Here is a 23655-nt window from a genome sequence, read left to right on the forward strand (position 1 = left end):
AATTCAAAACTTCTCAGTAGCACTGTCAGTCTATGCATAGTTATGAATATTTGTAACTTGTGTTATTTAAAAACTTGTGTGGATTTCTATCATAATATACTTATAGACATTTAACTTACTATAAGTTCATCTTCTCTACACTTCTTAAAAAAAATCAAAGCAAAACAAACAAACAAACACTAGATTTAATTTTTTTAAAGTTTTAATGAGTTTAAAGTTCTGGTATCTCTAACTACACTATTGACTTGGGGTTTTCCCCCTCAAGTTTTGAAACAAAATAGTACTTTCTCTTTTTTTTTTCCTTGAAAAGAGCTCAACCTTTTTAATATTTCTAAAATTCTAAACAAAACTCTCTCAAGTTCTCAAGAGGAAAATTTCAGTAGAAAAAATGCCAAATGGAAAAAAAATGATGTGGAATGATAAACAGCATAGAAAAATCTAAGAAGTGAAACACTTGGTTGAACTGTGTCACAGGGTGTCAGTACTTATACAAGCATTAAAGAACAGGAATGGGTGCTGGAAGCTGTATTCTGAAATTGTTACTTGAGCTACAAACTTTTTTTTTATTATTATTTTTGTGACACTGTGCCTTTGTATTTATTGCCAGTATGATCATCTGTATGTGTACTGTATAGGGATGAGTTATTATCCTTTCTACTTCAGGCTACTGAGGCATGTAAAAAGAAAGGATCCTACACAAATCAAACTGGAACAGTTAGAGCAAGGATTTTCTCTGTATATGAATGGAGCTAATTCAGAGCTGAGAAATTACCACAAAAAATTCAACTCGCATGGCTACCTCAAAAATGAGACACAGACCGCCAGGACAAATGGTAAGTTACATCAGAGTTTTATGGAGGTTGCAGCCTCAAACTATTTTAAATATTTGCTCATCAGAGCTGTAATTCAGTCAGTGCAGTTACCTGTCAGGCTGTGCGAGTGAGGTAGCTGTGTTCAAGCATAGTGGAATGAAATTCCGCGGTGCTCTTTCATCAGAGTACTTATTAAGCCAGTTGAATGTTACAAGGGGTCTCTGCAACACCCTATCAATTGCTCAGCTGATCCCTAATTAATTCCAATGTTTAATTTCCCCATCTCTCCACTTGTTAAAGTTATAACTAAAACTAGAAGATTAGAAATGTATATAAATTGCAGTGTAAAATAATTATATACCTTTGTCTGATACATAGCACCGTTCATAAGTTTTAAGATATGATGGACTTCAGTATTGTCTGGTTTCCTGCAGACAAATGGCATTTAATTAGAGAGACTATAATCAAATTATAGACTTAAATTTTGTTTGAGTTATCATAGTCCTCTTAAAAAGAGAGCTAATCTTTACTTAAATATTTGAAGTAAAGAAAATTTGCCATTTTCTTCCTGTGGTTAGCTGGCTTTATTTGAAATGTGAAATTTTATTTCTCGTTTAAGTCAGTCTGTCATAGAGAGCAATGTAGTAGTAGGAATAATTTTGCATGCATTAAGTTATAAAGAGGGAGCTTAGTGGCTTTCTAATCCATTTAGCTTAATGAAAATAAATGATTTCACTAAATCCCAATGTAAAGCAGTTTACCAGCCTTAGTCTGTTATCCTCATACTTCCAACCTGTCTCATAGAGTGTAACTTCTTAATCTGTTGCTGTATAGGTAGTGTCTACTAAGCTTTTTTTCTTAAAAATGAAGACAAATATTTAAAAATAATGGTTAATATGAAAATTTATGACTGAAAGTTTATTAATCTCAACAGTACTCGAAGCTAAAACTTTTACTTTCAGTAAAAGTTCTAGCCATAACTCCAACCTCCATCTTTTTCTTTCTTTTTTTTTCCTCCCTTCTACACTGCTCCATGTTATTTGTTTTCAAGTTTAAGTGAGTTCAGGCTTGTTCTATCAGTCTGTTCTATTGTTTCTTGCAAGTCATACAGCATGGGGGTGGGGAATGAGATAGTTACCTGTCTTCTCCCTTAGTTTCACTGTTTTCTATAAGAAAGTAAGAGATCGTGTGTAACAGTGCAAAAAGCTTCATGTTCTTGAATACTGGAAAAGAGAAAATTCTGTGCTTTTGTCATACTGGGATGATATACTTTTAGGTAGCTAGAGATGTGTAAACCAACATCTTTGACTGTTTGATTCAAAAGCTGTGTAGGGCTGTTTTGGCAGTAGCTGTACCGGAACTTTGTCAAGAGAAGTTTTCTCTTCGAGTTCTGCTGTGCAGTTGCTATCTCTAAGCCTAACCAAGGAGTGTGTGTGTGTGTGTTTTGTTTCATTGTGGTTGCTTATTGCCCCTTGATTCAGTTCAGGTAGAATATTTAGCTTGTCTTTGGGATTTAAGGTACTTTTAAGGACTTCAGTGGCAGTCTGTGTTCCCTTCCTCAAATCCATCAATTTTGAGACAGTGGCACTATCTCTGTAAAAGACAACTCAGTGTTCTGCTGTTTCCTAGCTATCCAGTATTCTTAGTTTAAACACATGCAGCTGCAGTGGAAGATACCAACTAAATCATCCTGTCATTTTTCTTCTTCCATTTGATTTTACCACTAGAGTCCAATGTGGGCGTCATTGGTGATCTATATAAAATTCTTGCCTGGAGGTAGTATCTTAGCAATTCTGTAGTCTGTTTCATTTTTAGGCATTTCTTCTCAATGATTGAACATTATTTTACTCACAGAAATGATTTCTGGCTAAGATACAATGCTGAATTTTCTTCCCTATCCATCTCCAGTAAGAATTATTGCGTCATTTATTACTTCTAGAACATCCATCTATCGGATTAGTCTTTTCTAAAAAATTAAGAATGTGTGATGCTTAATAGTACAGAAAGGACTCCACGCTTCCTGAAAGCATTGTCATAAATCTCTTTGGGCTATTTTCTTTCCCTGTGTTTCCTAGGAATAATTAATGATAATAGTGATTGACACACTTCTTATGCTTAGGCTTGATAAATGAATTAAAGTAGATGATGAGCTTATAATATGTACAGTAGGAAAGCTGGTCTCCACGTACACTGTCATTTATATGGGTATGTAATCAAGACAGTTTTACAACCAAGTCTGTACTTGCACTGAATGTTGATGTAGTCAAAGAGATGTCTTAAGGGCAGCGCGGGGTCTCCTTGTGTTATGACTAATATTTTAATAGTGTCCTACTCAGTTCTTGGCTACTAGAATAGGCACTGTTAGCTTGAGTCTCCAAAGATACTCCTACTAGGGAATGACAACAGTAGACCTATTTTGTGTGCTGAAACAGGTAATAGTTGGTATTCATATCCTATCCATCCCACAGGAAGAATGTTTTTGCCTCTGTTGCAAACATCACTTTAGTGTAGGTGGCTTGGTTGCATCATCTTCTGCTTGGGTTTAGAACTACTGTATTTTAGTGGCTTGGATTTGATCACAGGAATCCACCACAAAATACTTGATTCTGAGAACCAAATACTCAGCACTGGTGGCATGAGTCCTGCCCTGTCCCCTTTTCTTACTTATGCTTGTACCATACATGATGACCTGGGCAGTTGCTTAGAAAATAAGGATTGCTTAGGAACTGAAAGGTGAAAGTGCTTCCAATTTTGTCCAAAGCAGTGACCAAATCAGACTATGCTTCTAGCATTGTAATCTCAGGACAGATCACCCTTGGTGCCTGAAGAGCCCAAAAGCAGTCAGCACCAATGCTGATGACTGCGAGGTATAGTTGGAGTTATGTAGTATTAGCCTAGTTATGTAGGATTAGCCTAATGGAGTAGCAGGAGCTATAGTTGGAAGCGATGTTTTTGCAAGACAAGATGTCAGGTATCTTATTTCCTCCCTGGAGCAATCCATTCTCTTTCCCCTCTGTCCTGTTTCAGGCCTCTGGGAGTGAATAAGATACTTTGTGTAAAGGCAACAGAACCAGCTTTTGTTCATCTTGCTCTGTAGTTTTATGATCACTCGAAATTGACCTAAGCCTGCATTGTTGTACTAAGAATGGTACTACTTCTTGCTGTTCTCTCCTACATGCTTGTGCTAGCATTTGTACAATCGTGGACAACCAGAAAGTACAAGTGACTAAATTAAAAGTAATTTTGTTTTCTATTCTTCCTCAGTTAAAATTTGCTGATAAATTTCTGAACGGTTCACTGCACAGATGCAGTGTAGGGTTGTCCAACCCAAAAAAGAAAATGTGGCATTGAGAGTTGGGAATGAGCAACCTAATCTAATTTTGAAGTAAACCCTGCTTTGAATGAAAGGTTGGACTAGGTGACCTCTAGAGGTCCCTTCCAATGTAAATCTTCTCATGATTCTATGACCTTGGGAGGAATACTGCTTCTTTTATTGGTTGTGCCAGTTTCTGCTGGCTTAAGATGACCATTCAATTATGGCTTAAAGAAGAAAGGTTTTGCATCAGCTATTTTTCTCCACTGGAAAGAAATGGAAGCTGTAAATCTGTCTTGGACATAGGAAATGAGATGTCTTTATTTAGGATTGTATTGAGAGTGTTGATGATGTCCTTGCTCCGTTGAGGATGCTGATGCGACCTGCAAGATGCACATCTTTGTGTCTCAGTCAAAGCAGCTCCTCAAAAATCCATTGCTGCGCTGAAAGTTGGGACTATTTCCAGTACAGGGACCTTTTGTTCTGCTTGACCATACACAGAATTTTCACCAAAGTTTTGACACCAACTCTCCCTCACCTTAGAAATGAAGGAAAATGATTATTTTTCCTTCGTGTCTGACTTGTCCATGAAGAATGCTTCTCTGCACAGTAAGTTAAATGCCCAATACATTGTGTTTAATCTGCCAGTACCTCAGTATGTTGCCTTAGAGTAAATGTACATACAAAATCCCTTTGTAAACCCAGCATACCATCTGTTCTTCACTAGGGCCCTCTCTATCAAAGTCTGCCTTCAGCTTCACTTTACCATCTACCCAGCTAGGAGTTGGAATGGTGTGCACACCTATGCTAGAACAAATTTCTGTACTTCATATCAGTGAATGTGGGGCTGTGCATGCTGTTGTGCTAACATAGCTTTAAGCAATTTATTCTCTTGAGTATGTGTGAGGGTGATTATCCCCAAAGAGATTCAAAACTCTTGCTACTAGTACATAACTAGCTAGTATTTGAAGTGGAATGCCTTTTCAGTTGTTAATATTATTCTCATATCAAAGATATATTCTTCTCCCCTCGTATGGCGGGAAAAGTAATGTCAAATAAAGTATGTATCCTCAAATATTGTATTTCTGCTTCCCATCTTCTAATTCTTCTTGGCAGCCCAGCTAAAAGCAAGTGAGTTGCAAGAACGCAGCAAACAGACTGCACCAAGCAAAATACAACGCAAAGGATGGCTTCAGGTAAGAAGCAGTTCGAAGTAATGTGTCTTTGAACTAATTCTTACATCACAATTTTGTGGGAAATTGGTTGCAATTAGTGGAGGGTTGGCAGTTTGTATGCTTTGAGATTCTCATAGAATCAGAAACTTGGTTTAGTCTGGATACTGGGTGACAACATGAAATGATACTCTAACCAGTTTTGTGTCTTCTTTGAAGCCTGAAGTGACAAATCTCATTGGTTTGGATTCAGTGACATCCTTTACAAGACACTTTAGTAGCCCTGACATGATTGGCTCGCTCTGACCTCAGCAGAACAGCTGTTCCTTGACATCTCTGATGGCATGCCTAGAGAGCTTCTAATGCAAAAGTTGGAGAAACTCATGTTGGAGATCCATCCTTGCCTGTCACTGCAGTTTGTCACCCTTGAATAGTATTAAGGGACACAGAGGTGTAATTTGTATATCTTGAGTCGTAGTTTGTGACAGATTCTTATAAATCAGAAGAGAGGAAAATACATATAAATAATAATACTCTGCTTATAAGAAATTTGGGGCCGTTAGCTTCATAGTTGGTTCACTGAAGAAATCTCAGCAGTCTTTTTTTTTCTTTTTGGCCTAAAGAAGGATCTGACTTAATTCATCCATTTTGAGAAAACAAATGTGAATTGTAAACAACTGATGCAGGTCACCCAAATATTTACCCTATTTAATTAGCAATTGCCTTGGGTGGATGTCCAGTCCATGCTTGAGTGACTGGTGATCAGGAGTCTGTGTCACTGAGGGTCAAGTGTTCACATCATGCAGGTTTCCTTTTCTTTCAGCAAATATCTTGCATTCAAATTTTAAGGCTGCATTACTTTCTGTATAGCCATTACTGCTTAGTCGAATGCACTTTCTCAGTCGTTGCTTCCCTCACTAGATTTCTGCTTACGTACTGGCCTGTCAGACCTTGTTTACTAAATTTGCCAAATACGTGGCTAGTCATAACCTACATCATTCTATGTGCAAGAGCCAAATGAAGATGTTTTCTCCTCTAACTGGGTTGGGAAGTTAGGCAAATATAGAAAGCTGTACTACCAAACACTAGCTACCACTGGAGAGTGGGTTAGAGTGATATCTCAAGCCTTGAATCCAATTGGGTGGGAGGATAGCAGACAGTAACTTAATGAACAAATGGAATTATTTAGCTAAGGAGATGTGCAACCCCACTGAGTAAGATGCAGATTGTGCTAGACAGCATGTTACTTTACCAGTAATTTCCCCAGTGGTGAAATCGAGGGTTGTGGTCCTTTCTGCTCTTCATCCTTCTGTTAGATCCGGGACTCAACCATCTCATGGTCACTGAAGCCAAGGCTGTTGCTACTCTCACGTCTCTGACCAGTTTTTACTTGATGATGAGTATAATTTCCAGCAGAGCAATTTGCTTGTTGGCTTCTCAGTCACGTGTGCTGACAAGCTGTCATTGATGCATTCTGGAATCTCCTAGATGGCTTGAGCCCCACTGTGTTGTCCTTCCAACAGATACCAGGTTGGTTCCCCATGAGGATCAAGGCCTTGAGACTTGAGAAGTCTTCCACTTTTTTTTTTGAGAAAGGCATCGTCTACTTCCTCATCAGAATATCTGTAACAGATACCCACTGGAACAGCACCCATTCTGGTCTACTTTCTAATCTTCACTGAGAAGACTTGACTGTCTCCTGACCTAGGCACAGGTCCATGCATCCCAGCTGCTCCCTCGCTTAAAGGATGACTAGTCCTCACCTACTCAGCCTGTCCTTCTCAAAGAGCCTCTCTCCATGACAGCACTCGAGTTGTGGTGGGATATAGCTCATACATTTCTGTGACCCCGGTGACGTTGTAGCCTGTAACTAGACACACACTTGTAATTCTTTCTGTTTGTTCTCCATTAGCATAGAAACATTTCAGAGAGGCACTTATATGTGCAAATTCACCAGAGCAGGCTTGAGGGCTTTCCCCATGAGGTTATTTTGCCAGCTCTTCTGTACATGCCTGTGCTTTAAGTGATTCCACTTCAGCTGTTCTGTTGATTGCTATGTCTCTACTCTTATCATTTTTTTTCACTTGGTGTGGTGAGAAAGTGAACCCCAATGGGCACTTGGGTTTGGTTCCAAATAAATGATGTGTGCTGGGTATGACCGTGATGTGTACTCCAGGGATTGCAGCAGGTATCGAGTTTGACTGGGGCACTGTACATGTCAAACAATAATGCAAGGGCCCAAAGGTGAGCTGAGAGAGGACAGAAACCTTCCATGGAACAGAGGGGAAAAGGATTGCTTGATCTAAATATTGTTATGTAAAAGATGGTTATTCTTTTTGTACTGCTGATGGCACTAAAAATGTCTAATTTCTTTGCATGTTTCTTTTAACAGAAAACTGTGGAGATTAAAACAGAAAGGGGGACTAAACTCTGCGTTAAACCTCCTCTGGAATACTCTGAGGATTTTGAACCTTATGAAAGCTTGAACATGGAGAGAAATAGTGATGATCCTCTCCATTACTCTCAGGTACAATTAGCAGTTGCCTTCTATCATTCGTGGTAGTGTCAATTGAAATGCAAGTGGGGCCAAGTATCAGTATTGACTAGAGTATGCAAACCCAGTATATAGTATTGACAGTAGACACTGTAGGATATAATATTGGATAAGGATTTCGGGATGTACTACCTATAATGTAATATCTTAAGTTTGAAAGTCTGAATCCTCCTCTGTCCCTTCTGCAGGCTGGTAATGGCTGAAACTAGCTATGGCTGATTTCTGTCCACAAGACATTTGTTCTGTTACCAGGCTACAACCAACAGATTGGCAGCCTGCAAATTTTGGGGAATCCATGTTAGGAGAAGCCTAATGTAATCCAGACTTGCTCTATCAAACTGAACTTAGTCTTAACACTGAACACTATTTAAAGAGCCTTAAGCTAAGCTTACATTTATAGAATGCTCATTTAAGGAACTAAATTACTTGATTTTGAAACAATAGTAAGAAATGAAATAATTACCTGCTCTTAACCATGTGGCACTTTAGCTCAACTTAAGTATCTGCTTAGTGTTTACTCGCCAGGAGCTGCAAGGATTACGTGGCAGCTATCAGAGCAAGGCAACTGAATCTTTGGTTAGGCTACCCTTATAAGTGTTGCCTCTCCAAATAAGATCACCTCTACTCCCATGTTCTACTCAGGAACATTTAATTAAAAATTTACTTAATAAGTAGTGTGGGTATAATATGTAGACAGTGATTTCTATTTTAAGATTTTTCTTTTATGACACTCAGCACACTTGATGCTCACATCAGTCAAGGCCTGGCCCTCTCTGGACCAGTTCAGACTGGCACTGTGAACTCATGAATAGATCATTCACTCTGATCATATGACAGCTCAGGTTCTGGGTGTTAGGCACTTAAAATGTAGCTGTTTGACCTTTTGCAGTGTGTGAGGTCCATGCCTGCATCAGCTGGTGACAACTGCTAATTGACTTTAGATATGGAGTAAGCCCCAGGCCAATCTCTTTGACTATGTGACTAGTAAGGCCATTCATTGGTGGCTTTTACCCACAATCTGATCTAAAAAAGCAATAAACAGCAATAAGCTCTGTATGCTTGTGTATGCTCAGTTTCATCTCTGATTTTGTCTCTGATCTTGATGAAGCTCTAGAGATATAAGTCCATGTGACCTTATTGTTATTTATAATGTTCCTTTGGGGAAACATAGTTCACTTATAGATTTGCTAATTTCTCTTACAGTTTGCCTTGTTGTTGAATCCCATGACTCACAATTTCTTTGGTCATGAGTTTCTTTATCATTCATTATTAATTTTTATTTTATTGTTTTGTGATTTCTGCTCAGCTGTTTGTGGATGACTGCGTTCTAAATCGTGAAACAATTTTCATGAGTCAGGATTCTGTGAGTCTGAAGGAATGTTTTTGAGGTTTGGCATATCCAGAAGACACTTGAACTAGCTACTGAGTTGCTTGGACTAGCCGCTAAATCAACAATCATCTTAATTAGCAAACAAGTAGACAGAATTCCACTGCCTTCTCCCTTTTCTGCCCCTTTGCCTTCCCCCATCATGCCCTAGTCCAGCACATACTGTCATTAGAAGATGAGAAGCTCTTTCCAGAACAGAAATTGCTAAGCTGACTATATTCAGAAGAGGAGGTGACACAGTATTTAAGATGTTTAACAGTATTAATTTGAGCTTCAAAACTCCTGTAACAGAAGACTTGAGTGTAGCAGGTCACTTTATGAAGGCTGATGAATATCTCACTAGATGTCTTAAAGTTTTTCTCAGTGGTTTTTAAACCTGTAGCTTCCAGTTCCACACATGTATACAATCTTAGCGTATGTGCACTTCATGTCTTTATTTAACAATGGAATGTTAGAAAACCAGACTACCTCTTTCTGCTTCTTTCTACCTTTCCTGCACTGCTTTTGAGCTCATGATGTATTTTTTGCTCTACAAAACAGAAGTTTGTTTACAGTGATGTATTTTTATAATCATTTATGTGTAAGTAGTAAGCTTTTAATTTTAACCCAAAACTCCACTTATTGTTTGTATCCCAGATGGAAATAATTCTGGTTTTCCTGAAGTTGTAATGTGTTCTCTTGAATATCTTATAAGCAAATGTCATGAGGTTTTAAATTAAAAGAAAGCCCCTACAATTCCCTGTCAAACAGCTGGAAACATGCTTAATATCAAACTTCAGGTTGCTTATAGACCCTCTTTTTGAACCTAGGTTTGCCTGTTCTTTGTAATGTGTTTCTATCAACATGGCTTTCCTAACAAGCATAATCTGTAACAGGAGAGCAGCTTGAAGCTTTCATTACAAGCTGAACGTATATTGTTATGATTCATTTGTACCTAACATAGCTTCCAGTTTTCATTTTACTCATACTGTTTGCTTACCTATACATCTATCAAAGCAATACCAGCAAAGGTAGGAAAAGTAGATTTAAGATAGGCAAGATCTTTGCCTTTTATATTCATAAGAATAAAAGGCTCCCCAGCATTATCTATGCTGTCTGTGGCAAACGCTGTGAGAAGTTGGGCAGTTTTTCCACAGTAAATTAATTAATTTTTGCATAAAATCCTCTTGCTATGGGTCCAATTCAAAACCTCTTTGCAAACTGGAAGCTTAGTTCATCAGACTACATGTCTTTGCTACTGCTTTTTCAAGTACAGATATGTACATGCATATTATCACATATTAAATTAAAAGATCTTGCTGTTGCAGACTCACAGCATGGCTGAGGCCGGAGGTCCCCCTGGGCCCATCTGCGCTCTCCCCCCAGCCCGAGCAGGGGGCCCAGACCCATGTCCATGTGGCTTTGGGGGATCTCCAAGGAGTAGACTCCACAGCCTCTGTGGGCAACCTGTGCCAGGGCTCCGGGCTCTGACAACTGCACAGCACAGAAGTGCCTCCTGGTGCTCAGAGGGAACCTCCTGTGCTCCAGTTTGTGCCCACTTCCTCTGGGTCTGACACAGTGTAAAACCGGAGAAATGTGTGCCCTTGCCTTCTCCATTACTTACCTCCTGTTTGTAACTTACTCCTAAAAATTGGTTTTGCACAAAAATTCCTTGGCCTACAGAATTTCCCTGCAAGGACTCTGATGAGAAAGTGCATAGGAGATGTAGGATGATTTTTCTTTACATGTCTTCACCAGGGAAAAGAAGACATGACATAGGAATATGAATATTTTTAACTACATCATGGCTCTGAGTTCATGAGAAGATTTTTCTTTCTCCTAGGGGAGGAAGAGGCAGCCACGTTGGTTTATTTTAAAATAAATGTTTGAGCTTTCCTGACAACTTGTTTGTCTGAATTGTACCAGAAACTGAAAAACAGCTTGCAGCTCAGTGTAGAAGAGAAAAAGATGGAAGAAGACTCTGTTAGTGAGGATTATGACTCTGTTGAAGAAGTGATTTCAGAACCATCTCCTACTGAGGAAACATCTACGAGCTTAGGAGGCCTTCAGTTGCATAGCAGTAGATCGTTGCAGAAAGAAGCTTCTGAACATCAGGATGCTGGGAGATGCTCTGACCTTGATTCTGGTGCCCTTACTGTGTTGGAGTACAAGCAGGATCAAAGTAGTAAGTCTCTGTGTGTTATACTACTACAGTATTGTAATAATTGTTTGAGAGCATTGCTTTTAAGGGAATCACTGCAGGTTTGTGCTGTAATTCAAAATACCAATGTCCACAATCAGGTGCTGGAAAGGCATCGTACCAGTGTAATGTCCTTGCTTTCTTTAAGCAATCGTGCACCCCTACTTGCCTCTATTCCTTCCTGGGTAGTGTACAGAACCAGCCAGGTTTGTGTTATGTCTTTGGGCAGACTTTTGATAGAGGCTCTTCTCTTACTGTATGTTCTTATTGAAATAGGTTTTTTTGAAGTATATTTATAAGTTAATAGATTATAAAGATACAAAGATTATAACCTGTTTCTCATAGTCCCAGGGCCTACATCGAGTCTGTGTATAGTTAAAATCAGAGGTACAACATTCAATTTGTATGTATATATGGATAGACATCGTATAATTTGTCTTTTCTAAGTGATGGGTAAATAAATATGAAAATCATTGCCATAGGGTATTTAGAAGGTAAAATATATTGATGGCTTCAGTAGCAGTTTTAACAAATTAATGGATAGCAAATTTATTGTACTTTATGAGCTAGATGCAAGCTTCAGCATGGTGAAGAATTGCACCATATATTCTATATTCCTTCCTGTTCTATATTCCTTGCTGATGTCAGAGACAAGATCTTAACATAGCTGGTTATTTGTTCTGATCTGGTAGGGATGCTATTATGCCCAAGGGAGCTGTACACTGGGATTTGCTATGCTGTTTGCTAGAGGAAAGACAACTGAGGCTGTAGGTGTACATGGCTTCTCAGTGTTGACAGCTACTTCCACTTCCAGCTGCAGCTTCAGCCTTCTAGACCAGCTTTTCTCTCAAGGTTGCACTAATGAGTTTGAAGTCCTTAGGGATGCAGGTTTCAGGACCAACATTACATAATCATATAAATCAGAGTGAATGACTGCATCACCCAGTTTGAACCTGTACAGCACAAGACCTAGCATTTCTGTGAATGAATTCCAGGTATCTAGGAAAATTTCTGTTTAAGTGTTAGCAGTATATCAAACAACATAATAACGTTGTTGCAGACTGCTACTCCAAGGGCAGAGTATTTCTGTATTAGTAGTATATGACAAGTTCCTGTCTTGTTTCTCCATGTGCTATTTGCAGGACTGTGTATAAGTGTATACCAGTGTAGCTCAGTTCTTCTCAGCTGCCTTTTCCACTGATTCAGAATCATGGTTTTCCACTCAGAAATTTCTCTTTCATTGCATCCTCAGTAGCTCCCTTTGTTTCACTTGGTAGGTCTTTATTGTTTACTTTTGTTAGCACAAATGTTTTCCACAGTAGAAAAAATAGCTCTTTAAAAATGCTAGCTAAAACCTGTGCTGACATTTTAACTCCTCGTTCTTCACCCATTTTATTTGTAATGTCTCCTCGTTTCTGCTATCTAACGTTCCTTCCTCAGATTGGCTTTCCTTCTGAAATTCCTTGGGATTGTCTCAGAGAATCCACATCAGATAAAGCTTCAAGGTTTTTCTGGAGGTGTTGTATCATGATGGGGTTAGGGGTACCAAAACTGCTTGTCTCTTCATCTGTCCTGTTTGTAATATGCACTCATCAGGTGTGCATATTTGATGCACATGCATTGTCTTAAGATGATTCTCATGTTCCAGGTAAGTGTAATATTACTAAGGCACTGAACTATGATCTTCCCCTCCCCCAGAATACCTCATCTGCTTTTTTTTTCTTTTTTTTCTCCCTAATGGGAAGTTGCAGAAGTTGCATGGGTTCTGCTTTTACGTGAAGATCTGTTTCACTGCTGTGATGACCCTGGGCTCCAGCTCTCCTCCAACCAAGCCCATGTGTTGTGCTTTACTGAGCACTAAGGTTGGAGAACATACCAGGTCTCCAGCTTAAGTAGCCTTCAAGTGGACTTGATTGAAAGGAATCAAGGCTTTTCTAAATGTAGAAGGTACAGTAGAGTCTAACAATAGTAAACTGGAATACAACAGAAACTTTTATGCAAGGAGTAACAAAGGAAGCAATAATTTTTTATTGTGAAGAGAGATGTTTGATTGTACAGAAGGGATTGGACTGAGCTCTGTAAAATAGCATATGGTGCTAGGATATTAATCACTTGTAATGCAAGGACTGAGAGCAGCAATGGTGTTTTCAGGCAGCAGGTCTAAAGCAAATACAATTAAATTGTAGTTCCCAGTGCCAAGTGGTGTGACAGCCAAATTTTAAGTGCATTCAAGAAAGATTTACACAACTTCATGGAAGATGATAGGGACACCGTTGTTTGTTAAAAATGTTTTACACACATCTTCCTGTCCAAGAAGTCAACTAGAGAGGAAAAATCTTTGCATGAATTGAGTAAAGGAGTGTTCTTGTGTTCTTCTTAATATCATGGAAATGAGTGGAGTGTGGGGAAAGGCAGCAGCAGAAGACGAGAGGAACAAGGGGTGCAGTGGCAGCACGAACAGGACGTGATTTTTTTTTTTCTAGTGAGAAGTTTCAAAGCTGTGATGCAAGCAAAGGAATTATTAATAATTCTCAAATGAAAGAGTAGATAACTGCTCTTATGAAATGCACTAGGCAACCCTCACCCACTTTGGAACTTCTTAATAAGACAGTTTTAAGATATTTTTTTTTGGTATAACTATATTAATAAATGACTTGGTTTCTTGTTTTTTTTTTTGACAGTAATACTGAAAAATACCTGCTGCAGTCAGGATATATTGGTCTAATGTACTTCACAGTGAAATATTTTATTTTGTTTCGCTAGGTCAGTGCAAGCCATGCGTATGTATTAATACATCAATAGAATCGCATCAGTAAAGGAAGGAAGGATAGGGGTTATCACTTTACTTAAGCCAGCATAATTAAAGTGGCAAAACTTTAGTATTTAAGATCCAATAAATTTTTCCTGGCTGACTGTTCCTAAATATCTCTGAAGTTGATTTTTTTTTTTCTGTTTCCTTATTATCTTGCAGAATTGAAGCCAGTACGAGTTCTCTCATCAAAAAGAAAAGATAATGCTGAAATGTACATTCCTGTCAGACCAGTTGTGGTAAAAAATAAAATCAGTCGGCCACTCTCTGCTGAGTCCTTGCAGCTGGAAAGACATGAAAGAATTTGCTATAGTAAGAAATAAGAATATATGATGCCAATAAGGAGACTTTTCATGCTTTTTTTCCCTATTGGTTTGGATGTAATTTCAGCACACATCTGTCATAATGAGATTTTTCTTAGCTGTTGTCTTTTTTTGTTGTTTTTGGTACCTCAAGAGATTCAACTTTTGTAAAACAGAGAAAGTCTAGAGCTTGTACACTTTGGTCTTCTGCTGTATCTTTATTACCTTCCTTCTCTTTTTGCTTCCACACCTATATAAGACTTTGTTTTCCTTCTGTTCCCTGTGCTTGCTCTGTGTTTCTTACTTTCCTGATGGAGATTTATTCCTTATGGTACTAACAGAAGTGTGTCCTAAAATCAGGAATTTACCCCTTGTTGAAAGATTTTAACGCAATGCATTTACAGCAGGAAAGGGACATGATTTACCCACAGCAGAGAAAAAACAGCTTTCTTGCTGCTTTGGGTAGACAAATGATAGATGGGTGCAAGGACAGCACTTAAGCACAGTAAGCATAACAGTAAATGGTACTAATATCATCTTTAACAAATATTGCAGGAGTAGTGGAATGGAATCAAAATTTAGTAATGCACATGTCTAGAACTGTACTGTGCTGTGATACTGGTGTCCTGTCCCATTCTTTGTGCCCACCTGTGTAACTGCATGTGGAAGGAGAGAGTCACCGCTTCTGTAAGGGTGTTTGGTTAGGGACCTTTACAATATCAGCTTTTCTCTTTTTTTCCTCATTTTCCTTTTAGTAAACAGATGAGGGATACATAAACAACATACAGAGACACAAACCAGACTGGCAAATAAGGGAGGCTGAAAGAACCAAACCTAGTCAGTCACGCTAACTGATAAGGGCATGTGGAATGTGGAAATGTTTAATTCAGTAAGATGATCTGATCGAGGATCTTGTCAAATGGGATCCCAAGGAAAAGGGGAAAGTCATAAACACAAAATATACAGAGATACAAACCTGACAGACAAACATAACAGATTCTAAACAAGAAACAAGCCTCATCAGTCACACTAGTTGATGGACTGCAGGCAGAATAAAAAGAATAAAAAGGACTTGGTTCTACCCTTGGATTTGCAGACATGACTAATATTTGTTGAAAATGAGAGTGAAGATGGCGTAGGGTATTAATGTATCCAAATCTCACTTTGTTTTTTTTTCCTTTAAAAAAAGCAAGTAAAAACAAAATTTATTTTCCTCTCTTTTAAACCCATTTCCAGGCTGTGATATTTCTATTTTTCTGTCATGTATTTGGGAAGATGGGTGTGTATTTGGGCATTTTTGACTGCGTAGTTGATAAGGTCATACTTGGTTTTGTGTCCTGGTTTCGGCTAGGATAGAGTTAATTTTCCTCCTAGTAGCTGGAATGGTGCTGTGTTTGGGATTTAGGATGAGAATAATGTTGATACCACAGTGATGTTTTAATTATTGCAAAACAGTGCTTACACTAAACTAAGGACTTCTCAGCTTCTCACATTGTCCTGCCAGCGGGCAGGCTGGGGGTGCAGCAGGAGCTGGGAGGGGACAGACCCAGGACAGCTGACCCCAACTGGCCAAAGGCATATTCCATGCCATATGATGTCATGCTTAACAATTCATGTGGGGCCGCTGGCCAGGGCAGGGGAAAACTGCTGTTCGGGGATAGGCTGGGCATTGGTCAGCAGGTAGTGAGCAATTGCATTGTGCATCACTTGTTTTGTACACGTTATTAGTAGTAGTACTCTTACCATTATTATTTTCCTTTCTTTTCTGTGCTAATAAACTGTCTTTATCTCAGCCCACAACCTTTCACTTTTTTTTTGATTCTCTTTCCCCATGCCGGGTGGGAGGGAGGGTGAGCGAACAGCTGTGTGGTGCTTAGTTGCCGGCCAGGTTAAACCACAACATCTTGCAAGTGGTGACTTTTGATTTCCTTGGTTTTTCTTAGAAGAGTCTTCGGATTCCTCCAAAACAGCTGAATTACCCAGGTTTCACTGAAAAATTCTGTTGTGCTGAAATTTTATACGTTTCTTTTTCATTTAACTGTTACTAGGCATTTCCATTAAATAGCTGAAGAAAAAAAAAGTGCAAAAGCATTTTAAAGCATAAAAATGCCATTTCTCGTTTGTCAGTTTTCCTTCCTCTTTTCAGTTTTACAGTTTCAGCTGTTGTCTAGAGTAGATGTGGACTGGAGTCCTAACGTAGGATAACAAATTGGAGCAATTCAGCCCTGCTTGGGATGGTTACAGACTATTAACATAGCTCTGTTTCAGTAACTGAAATGGATGTTTCAGATGTATGCTGTTGTAATGTTCCATATCTGTATGGCTGGACAAATGGGCATTCCTTCCTTCTTTTGATGGCAGGACCATTAAGTCGACCAGAAAGACCACTTTCATCAACTCGAAGGAATGTGTGTGAGAAGGATTCTGATCTCTCTGTTTCAGCTGTGCTTAAAGCTATGCAAATTGAAAATGAAGTCTTGCAGAGAGATTTGCAAAGACAGTCTGTTTCCACAAATCCTCAAAAGGTATGGCAAAATACAGAAAATTGATGTTTGAGTACAAAAATAGACATTCTTTCCTTAAACATGAATTATAATCTTAAAATTCGTATGTAATTATAAGGTTGTGTAAGAATGAACAGTGATGTCTCAACTCTAATTGAATTTGTATTGTTCTTCTATAGGGGGGCTTTGCTTTTTTTTTTTTTTTTTTTTTAAATCTGCTTCCTCAGGATACCATCCCATAATGCACTCTTCATTTCATGGTTCACTGAACAACTGATAGACCAGTCACATGATATGTCTATACAGTCAAATACACAGCTACAGGCCCATTTGAGCAATTTTCTTTCTGGAAGCTTCTTACGCAACATAATACGTTACTTCCATGCCAATAAATCCTACCTTCCTACTGAACTCATTAATATGGGCACAGTTTCCTATTAATACATACGCAGATTGTAAGGTATGCAATTTGTGTACATCTCTTATCAAAGGCAATTAAAAACTTATTAAATAAACAAGGAAATAAGCGAAAATCTATTCCTTTCAGATTCAGATCCGACTATTATTCCTTTTTAAGACAAAGAATTGGGAAGTTTGTCCTGATTGTCCTAGCTGATCATTAGGCATAATAATACTTCAGTTCTCTTAACAAAAAGAAAGTAGATAAAGAAATTTGGGCATAAACTGAAACTTACAAAACTGTCTGTTTTGGACAGTGTTCACGGATTTAAAGTCTGCTTCCAGTTTGGCGTTTGGGACCCTCATTTATACAGGAAGGAAAAGAGATGTGCCTATTGGCTTTTGGATTTACTCATTTGAGTTCTGAGAGCTTCCTAGACAGCACTACTTACGCCTAAAATGATGTTCCCTGAATTTGTGAGATAATGCTATGGTGAATCAGTATCCACTGTCATCTCTGAGTCAACAATAAGTTTCTGGGGAGTTTTGGTCAGGAGCCAAGGATAAAATGTTCTTTTATTTTAGGTAAATACTTTAAACATGGTGTTGTTGCAATCTAGGTCAATTCTTCAATCTTAGTTCTCTTGTTTTTGAGGTACATTATGTGAGAACATTCATTGGAAAGAAATCACAAAACTATAAGTATCTGCCTGCTGGTATTCTGACTAATTTTAATACTGTTATTCTTAAAAAATAACGAAGTAATATTTAAAACAGATGTAATGTCACCTTGACACTTGAGAAGGAGTTTCAAAAGCCCACTCTGATTTCCCAGTCCTGAAGCTGACCTAAATGATCTTCCAGAAGTAGTTTAATTCTACTACACAATTAAGGAATTGTAAAAACTAGGCCTTTGATATTTAGATGTATAACAATGCAGAATATTGGAGAAGTAATTCACTTCTAAGCGTTTTAAAGTTCTCTTAGTCTTCAAAAATCATAGAGATGGGAATGACCTAAGAACAGAAGGACTGCCATTCCTCATCTGACTAGTTCACCATGCTGTGTATTCTGTCTCTAACAGGAGCTACCAGCAAATGTTTAGGAAAAATAACAAAGGTATCAGCATATACTTAAGCAGTGGTGTGCAGGTAGAGAAAGAACCTGTTGCGTTGTAAAAACTGATGGGCTTTTTCTCTGTTTTAACTACATGTTTAGAGTTACGGATTAGCTAAGATTAGCTGAGACCAGAGCAGAGATTAGCTGAGAACAGTGTGAATGAAACGTTTATTTTTTTCTTACATAGGAGTTTTCTGTTTCATCTGTTCTCTCTGCAACGGATGAACCTTCAGAAAAAAGCCAGGCAAAGGCTGCACTCACAAAAGCTGTTGAGAGAATTTGTCCTTTTGGAAGCAGGTATGTATACTTCCTTTAAGGCTAGCTTCCTTTTCTGATGGGACGTTTTTCAGTACTGGGCACCACCGCACCCAATAGTCTCTAGATGCCCAAGATTTTGGGCAAGTATTGACAAAAACATAGAGAAGATTCTAGCCTTGGGCCAATGGTTGTGAATCAGGGAACCGAACTGCCAGCAGTCTACTAACCGTGTACTTATGTTTGCATTTCCTGTGTATTACTTTCTCAGACTGCTTCAGAGAACTGGAGCCCAGTCTTCTAACTAGACGGTGTGTATCTAGGGTGGGATGCTGCAACAGTTCTCGTTCAGCATGGGTGTATGTGAGATTGTTCTGTGGGCTGTGTGGGTTCATCCTATCATCTCTTCACCTTCACACCAATGAAACTATTTCTTAAAAATGCAAGAATTATAAGGAAATAACATATAAAAGAATGTGTGTTTCAGACAACAACAGAAACTTCTGAAAGTCCTTCAGGAGACTGAGAGCCATTCTGCTTGTGACAATGACATATTCCTTTCTGATGAAAAATCTGAAGCAGATTCCATTTTAAGAGAGAAGGTCTGTGTATATGTGCACCATAACTGATGCTTCCCAGTACTACTGAAATACAAGTGCATTGAATGATCTGCATTCACCAATTCTGCCTTATATCAACTAATAAACCTATGGCAAGGTAAGAGTAGAGAATTTATCGTCCTCTTAAATCACAGTCCACTCCAAAGCCTTAGAAAACAGCTCTCTTTTCTTTGTCTTATTAGTAGGTACCTCCTTGGATTACTTAATTCTTGTAGTCTGTAAGGTAGAAGGGAACATAAAGGACCTCTTTAGTCCACAATTACTACTCCAACTGTTTCTGTGTAGAACCTTCTGCTACAGAAGTGATAGTTGTTTTCTTCTCTGCTGTAGTAGGGCTTTTTGAAGACCCCATTGATGTTCTCATCTTACTTAGGGTGCCTTTTCTCCTCTTGAGAGTTGCATTTTAGTGTTGAATACATCCTTGACTCCTCCTTGTGATGACTTTGCAACATAATTTGTGTTTCTCTGGTGAAAGTGATGAAAAATTCAGATCCCTACAGAGGGTCCCAACTTTTTGATATTGTTAAGAGGCTGTCAGGCTTCATTCCATAGAGCTGTTGCAAGAAATCCATGTAACCAGTTTTTGTTTATCTAAATCACTTAATTCACTTCATGGCTTTCGTTCCTAATAGTCAATAAAGTTGTTTCTTTGGTATATACGTTGTAGTAGAAAAGCATTGCTTCCGTAAGGATAACATAAAACTACACAGAAATACACCTAAACTATTACTTTCTTAGTCAAGAGTGTCAAAGCAGCTGGTACTCTGAGAAATTTCTCAGTTTTTCCTGAGAACATACTGATGTTTACCAGATTACTTGAGCTCTAACACGTTTTGGATGACTTAACCATAGCAGTCTGATACATATCTTTCTAAAATATGTCAGCACATATAATGGGTTCTATTTTGGGTGAAGGCCTGTTGTAGTGCAGTGGTCTCTGCTCATTCATGCTTTTAATAGACCTTATAATTTGTGTAGTAAAACAGATTACTGCTTGTTAGTCAGTAAGAATAAGGTCCTTTGTTAATCATCAAGGTGATCTAAAGCAAAGGATAGCAGAGGTTCTTCAACAGAAGTTGCTCTTTTAGAGATCTTATATATATAAACTCCTTCTCCCACTTGTCTCCTGGTAGTCTGGTTCTATTGGACTGCTTATTGGCAAGAGATATGGAAGTTGTTTAGCTGTCTCTATGCTTCATGCTCTCACATCCTGTGGGAGGCAAAACATCAAATATCAGTGAGCTTGTGCTGGCTTTGTACAAACCTGCACGTTGTTTGGATTTATTTTTTTTAATTTAAGATGGAAACAGTTCTGCTAGTAGAATCTATCTTAGAAACCTGCAGTCTCTGTGATAGTGATATTTTTGTTAACTCTTACCAAATATGTGAATTGACAAAAATGTTTAATAATATTTGAAAAAATCAAAAACTGTAAAATAGAATTCATGTTGCTCATGCCTACTGTTTTTGACTCTTACCCTGAAGTTTTACAGTACAGTTTGTAATTGCAGCTCACGTGTTATTCTCTGAGCAGAAAACTGGTTCCTCTTCTCATCAGAATGACAAATGAAGAAGACGAAACAGAGAGCTTAGGCTTTGGAGTGGATGAGATCTAAGAGGGTGATAAGTTCTGTTCTCTTACCCTGCTATAGGTTTATTAGTTGGCGTGGGGCATAATTAGTAGAGTCCAGAATGATTAAATATCATCCAGATAGCTTTGAGTTTAAAGGCATTTTGCTCTGAATTGTCAGCATTGTAGTATTAACAGTCTTCGTGTTGTTGCAGACTTTGTTGTTTTGTCAAATTGTTTATTTCATTTGGGTCCAGATGACAAGTGTGGAAGTACGTGATGCCATTTATGTGACTATGGAACTTCTTTCTAACTGGGGAAATCCGGTAAACGTTGGCTTGAGAGAGGTGGAATTCTTTGATTTATGCAATGAAAAGATATTTGTGTCTCCTCATGATGTGGACATTCGAAATGCTGACTACCCAGGGGATTTGTGCTGCTTGGTCAATCAGAACTTAAATGTAAGACAGCTTAGTCCTGAATGTAACAACTTCTTATTTTACTATTTCTGTAATATTTCATCGCTAAGTTTTTTTGTTTGATTGCATGATTTAATTTTGAACCTGACTCGCAGAACAGCTATCTGAAAATTTAAAAACATAAAAATTGCAATTTATTATTAACAAATCCAGCTTTTCTGTACAAGATGTTGGTATTCGGTTATAATGTTTTTGAACAGAATTTGATCAGTTTGTTTTACTTAGTTAACTTAGCAATTGGAGGGAGGCACATTTATCTGTGCCTATTTATATATAAACACTGTGATATTATCTTGGGTGAAGGAACACATTCGGGTTTTAAACTACTGTAATATAATTATTGTATCCATAGAACAAGATCACAAAACTTTAAGGACAAGGAATTTTGCATTTTTTACATTACATCTGCTGTTAAACCAAGTACTACTTGTGATCTGAAGGTATAGGAGCTTCACTGCTTTCTCTTCCAGTTATTAAATGTGAATTTCAGTAAACTTAAGACTGTAAACTTAAGACTGAAATGTACTTCTTTTCTCCTGTCCCCTTGTTATGCTTTTACCTAGGGAAGGACCATGGAAGAATAAGGATGGTTAGGTAGGTGCTTTTGAACAAGAGATTAAGAAAAATGTATGGTGTGGTAAAGAAAACTACTTCATAGTTCTTCTGTTAGATAGTAAGATGAGATGCTTTTATGTACTGAAGACAATGAACTCTAAATAACTGGAATGAAATACAGTACAAAAAAGACAGGGATCTCCTGGAAAGAGTCCAGCAGAGGGCCACAAAGATGATACGGGTCCTGGACCGTCTCCCCTAGGAGGAAAGGCTGAGAGACCTAGGTCTGTTCAGTCTTGAGAAAAGAAGACTGAGAGGGGATCTTATCAATGTCTATAAATACCTGAGGTGTGGGAGACAGAGGGATTTGGCCAACCTCTTTTCAGTGGTTTATGGGGACAGGACAAGGGGCAATGGCCACAAAATGGAGCACAGGAAGTTCCGCACCAACATGCGAAAGAACTTCTTCACGGTGAGGGTGATGGAGCACTGGAACAGGCTGCCCAGGGAGGTTGTGGGGTCTCCTTCTCTGGAGATACTCAAGGCCCGTCTGGACGCCTACCTGGGCAGCCTGCTCTAAGGAACCTGCTTTGGCAGGGGGGTTGGACCCGATGATCTCTTGAGGTCCCTTCCAACCCCTACAATTCTGTGATTCTGTGAAATTCTGGTGCTACTGCAGAGATCAGAAAACTTCATAGCTCTTCATACTGCCATATTTTCAGTTGTTCTTGGGATTCACTGTATGTCTTTTGACATATTGATGATATAAAGTGTCTGAAACTCACCATGGGACTTCATAGCTAGGATTCTAATAAAAATGAGTATGATATTAGTGGTTTAATTTTCTAAATGACTTAGTCTTTTAAAAGTATAAATTTTAGCTCATTTCATGCTAATGATACTCTTCGACTTGCAGGGTGAATGAGAATAGAAAGATGGCAAATGTGTAATACTTTAAAAGTTAGTTGAAACTCAGTATGAAGTATTGTTTCCAGACAAATATTTCTACTTGTGACATCTTTCTTGCTGTCTCCTGGAAATTGTAGTTTGTGTGTCATAAATGCCTTGTCTTGTTTATAGGCCATGCTCTGTGGTGGTTTACACTCAGTAGTAGTAGTAGTTGTGATTCTCAGACTTTCTGGATAGTTATATATTGTGTGGTAATGTAATTATTAATCCATTATACAGCATTTTTTATATATTCACATATCCCATTATTCTTAAGCCATGAAATTTTATTTTTAAATGATAACAGTGTAACATATTCCTTTGATTTGTTAATTTCCTCAAGGCTCAAGCCTTCCTTTCCTCTGTATCGGGCATACCTTCAGTGCCCCCGCAAAGCAATGTATCAGAGGCCAGTCTCTCAGAAAATCTAACAACAAAGGTTCCTGCTCTCACTTTTTTCTTTGATCCAGTTCAAATATAACGAGTACTCCTGGCATATCAGGTTCACCCTGATAGTTCAAAGAACTCTAGGGCTAGATTTTTTCAGTGTTAATGCCAAAGACAGTAACTCCAGACCCCAGAGCAGAGTACCTAATGTATAATGTTATAAAGCACGAGCATCCTCCACAGACTGAATTTTGGCATGGATTCATTAACATATCTTGAAGTTCTGGTGTC

The 23655-nt window shown here is 38.4% G+C and overlaps 1 protein-coding gene across 5 annotated transcripts in view; it reads left to right on the forward strand.

The window, feature by feature from the left end:
- LOC121078736 (katanin interacting protein) overlaps window positions 1-23655 on the forward strand; it is a 71771-nt gene that overhangs the window by 2711 nt on the left and 45405 nt on the right. For 3 of the 5 annotated variants that reach the window (XR_005824714.1, XM_040575216.1, XM_040575217.1), the window contains 9 exons: window positions 664-833; window positions 5242-5321; window positions 7690-7824; window positions 11144-11402; window positions 14389-14538; window positions 16890-17053; window positions 18738-18847; window positions 19293-19407; window positions 21253-21456. Coding sequence is in view for 4 of the 5 variants with exons in the window: in XM_040575216.1 (XP_040431150.1) it covers window positions 664-833; window positions 5242-5321; window positions 7690-7824; window positions 11144-11402; window positions 14389-14538; window positions 16890-17053; window positions 18738-18847; window positions 19293-19407; window positions 21253-21456 (1387 nt within the window). In the remaining variant the exon portion in view is untranslated. Of the gene's footprint in view, window positions 1-663; window positions 834-5241; window positions 5322-7689; window positions 7825-11143; window positions 11403-14388; window positions 14539-16889; window positions 17054-18737; window positions 18848-19292; window positions 19408-21252; window positions 21457-23655 lie in introns of those variants that run through there. The other 2 variants (XM_040575218.1, XM_040575219.1) reach the window with 2 other exon arrangements.

The sequence above is a fragment of the Cygnus olor genome, chromosome 15 (genome assembly GCF_009769625.2).
Source record: "Cygnus olor isolate bCygOlo1 chromosome 15, bCygOlo1.pri.v2, whole genome shotgun sequence".
NCBI classification, from domain to species: domain Eukaryota; kingdom Metazoa; phylum Chordata; class Aves; order Anseriformes; family Anatidae; genus Cygnus; species Cygnus olor.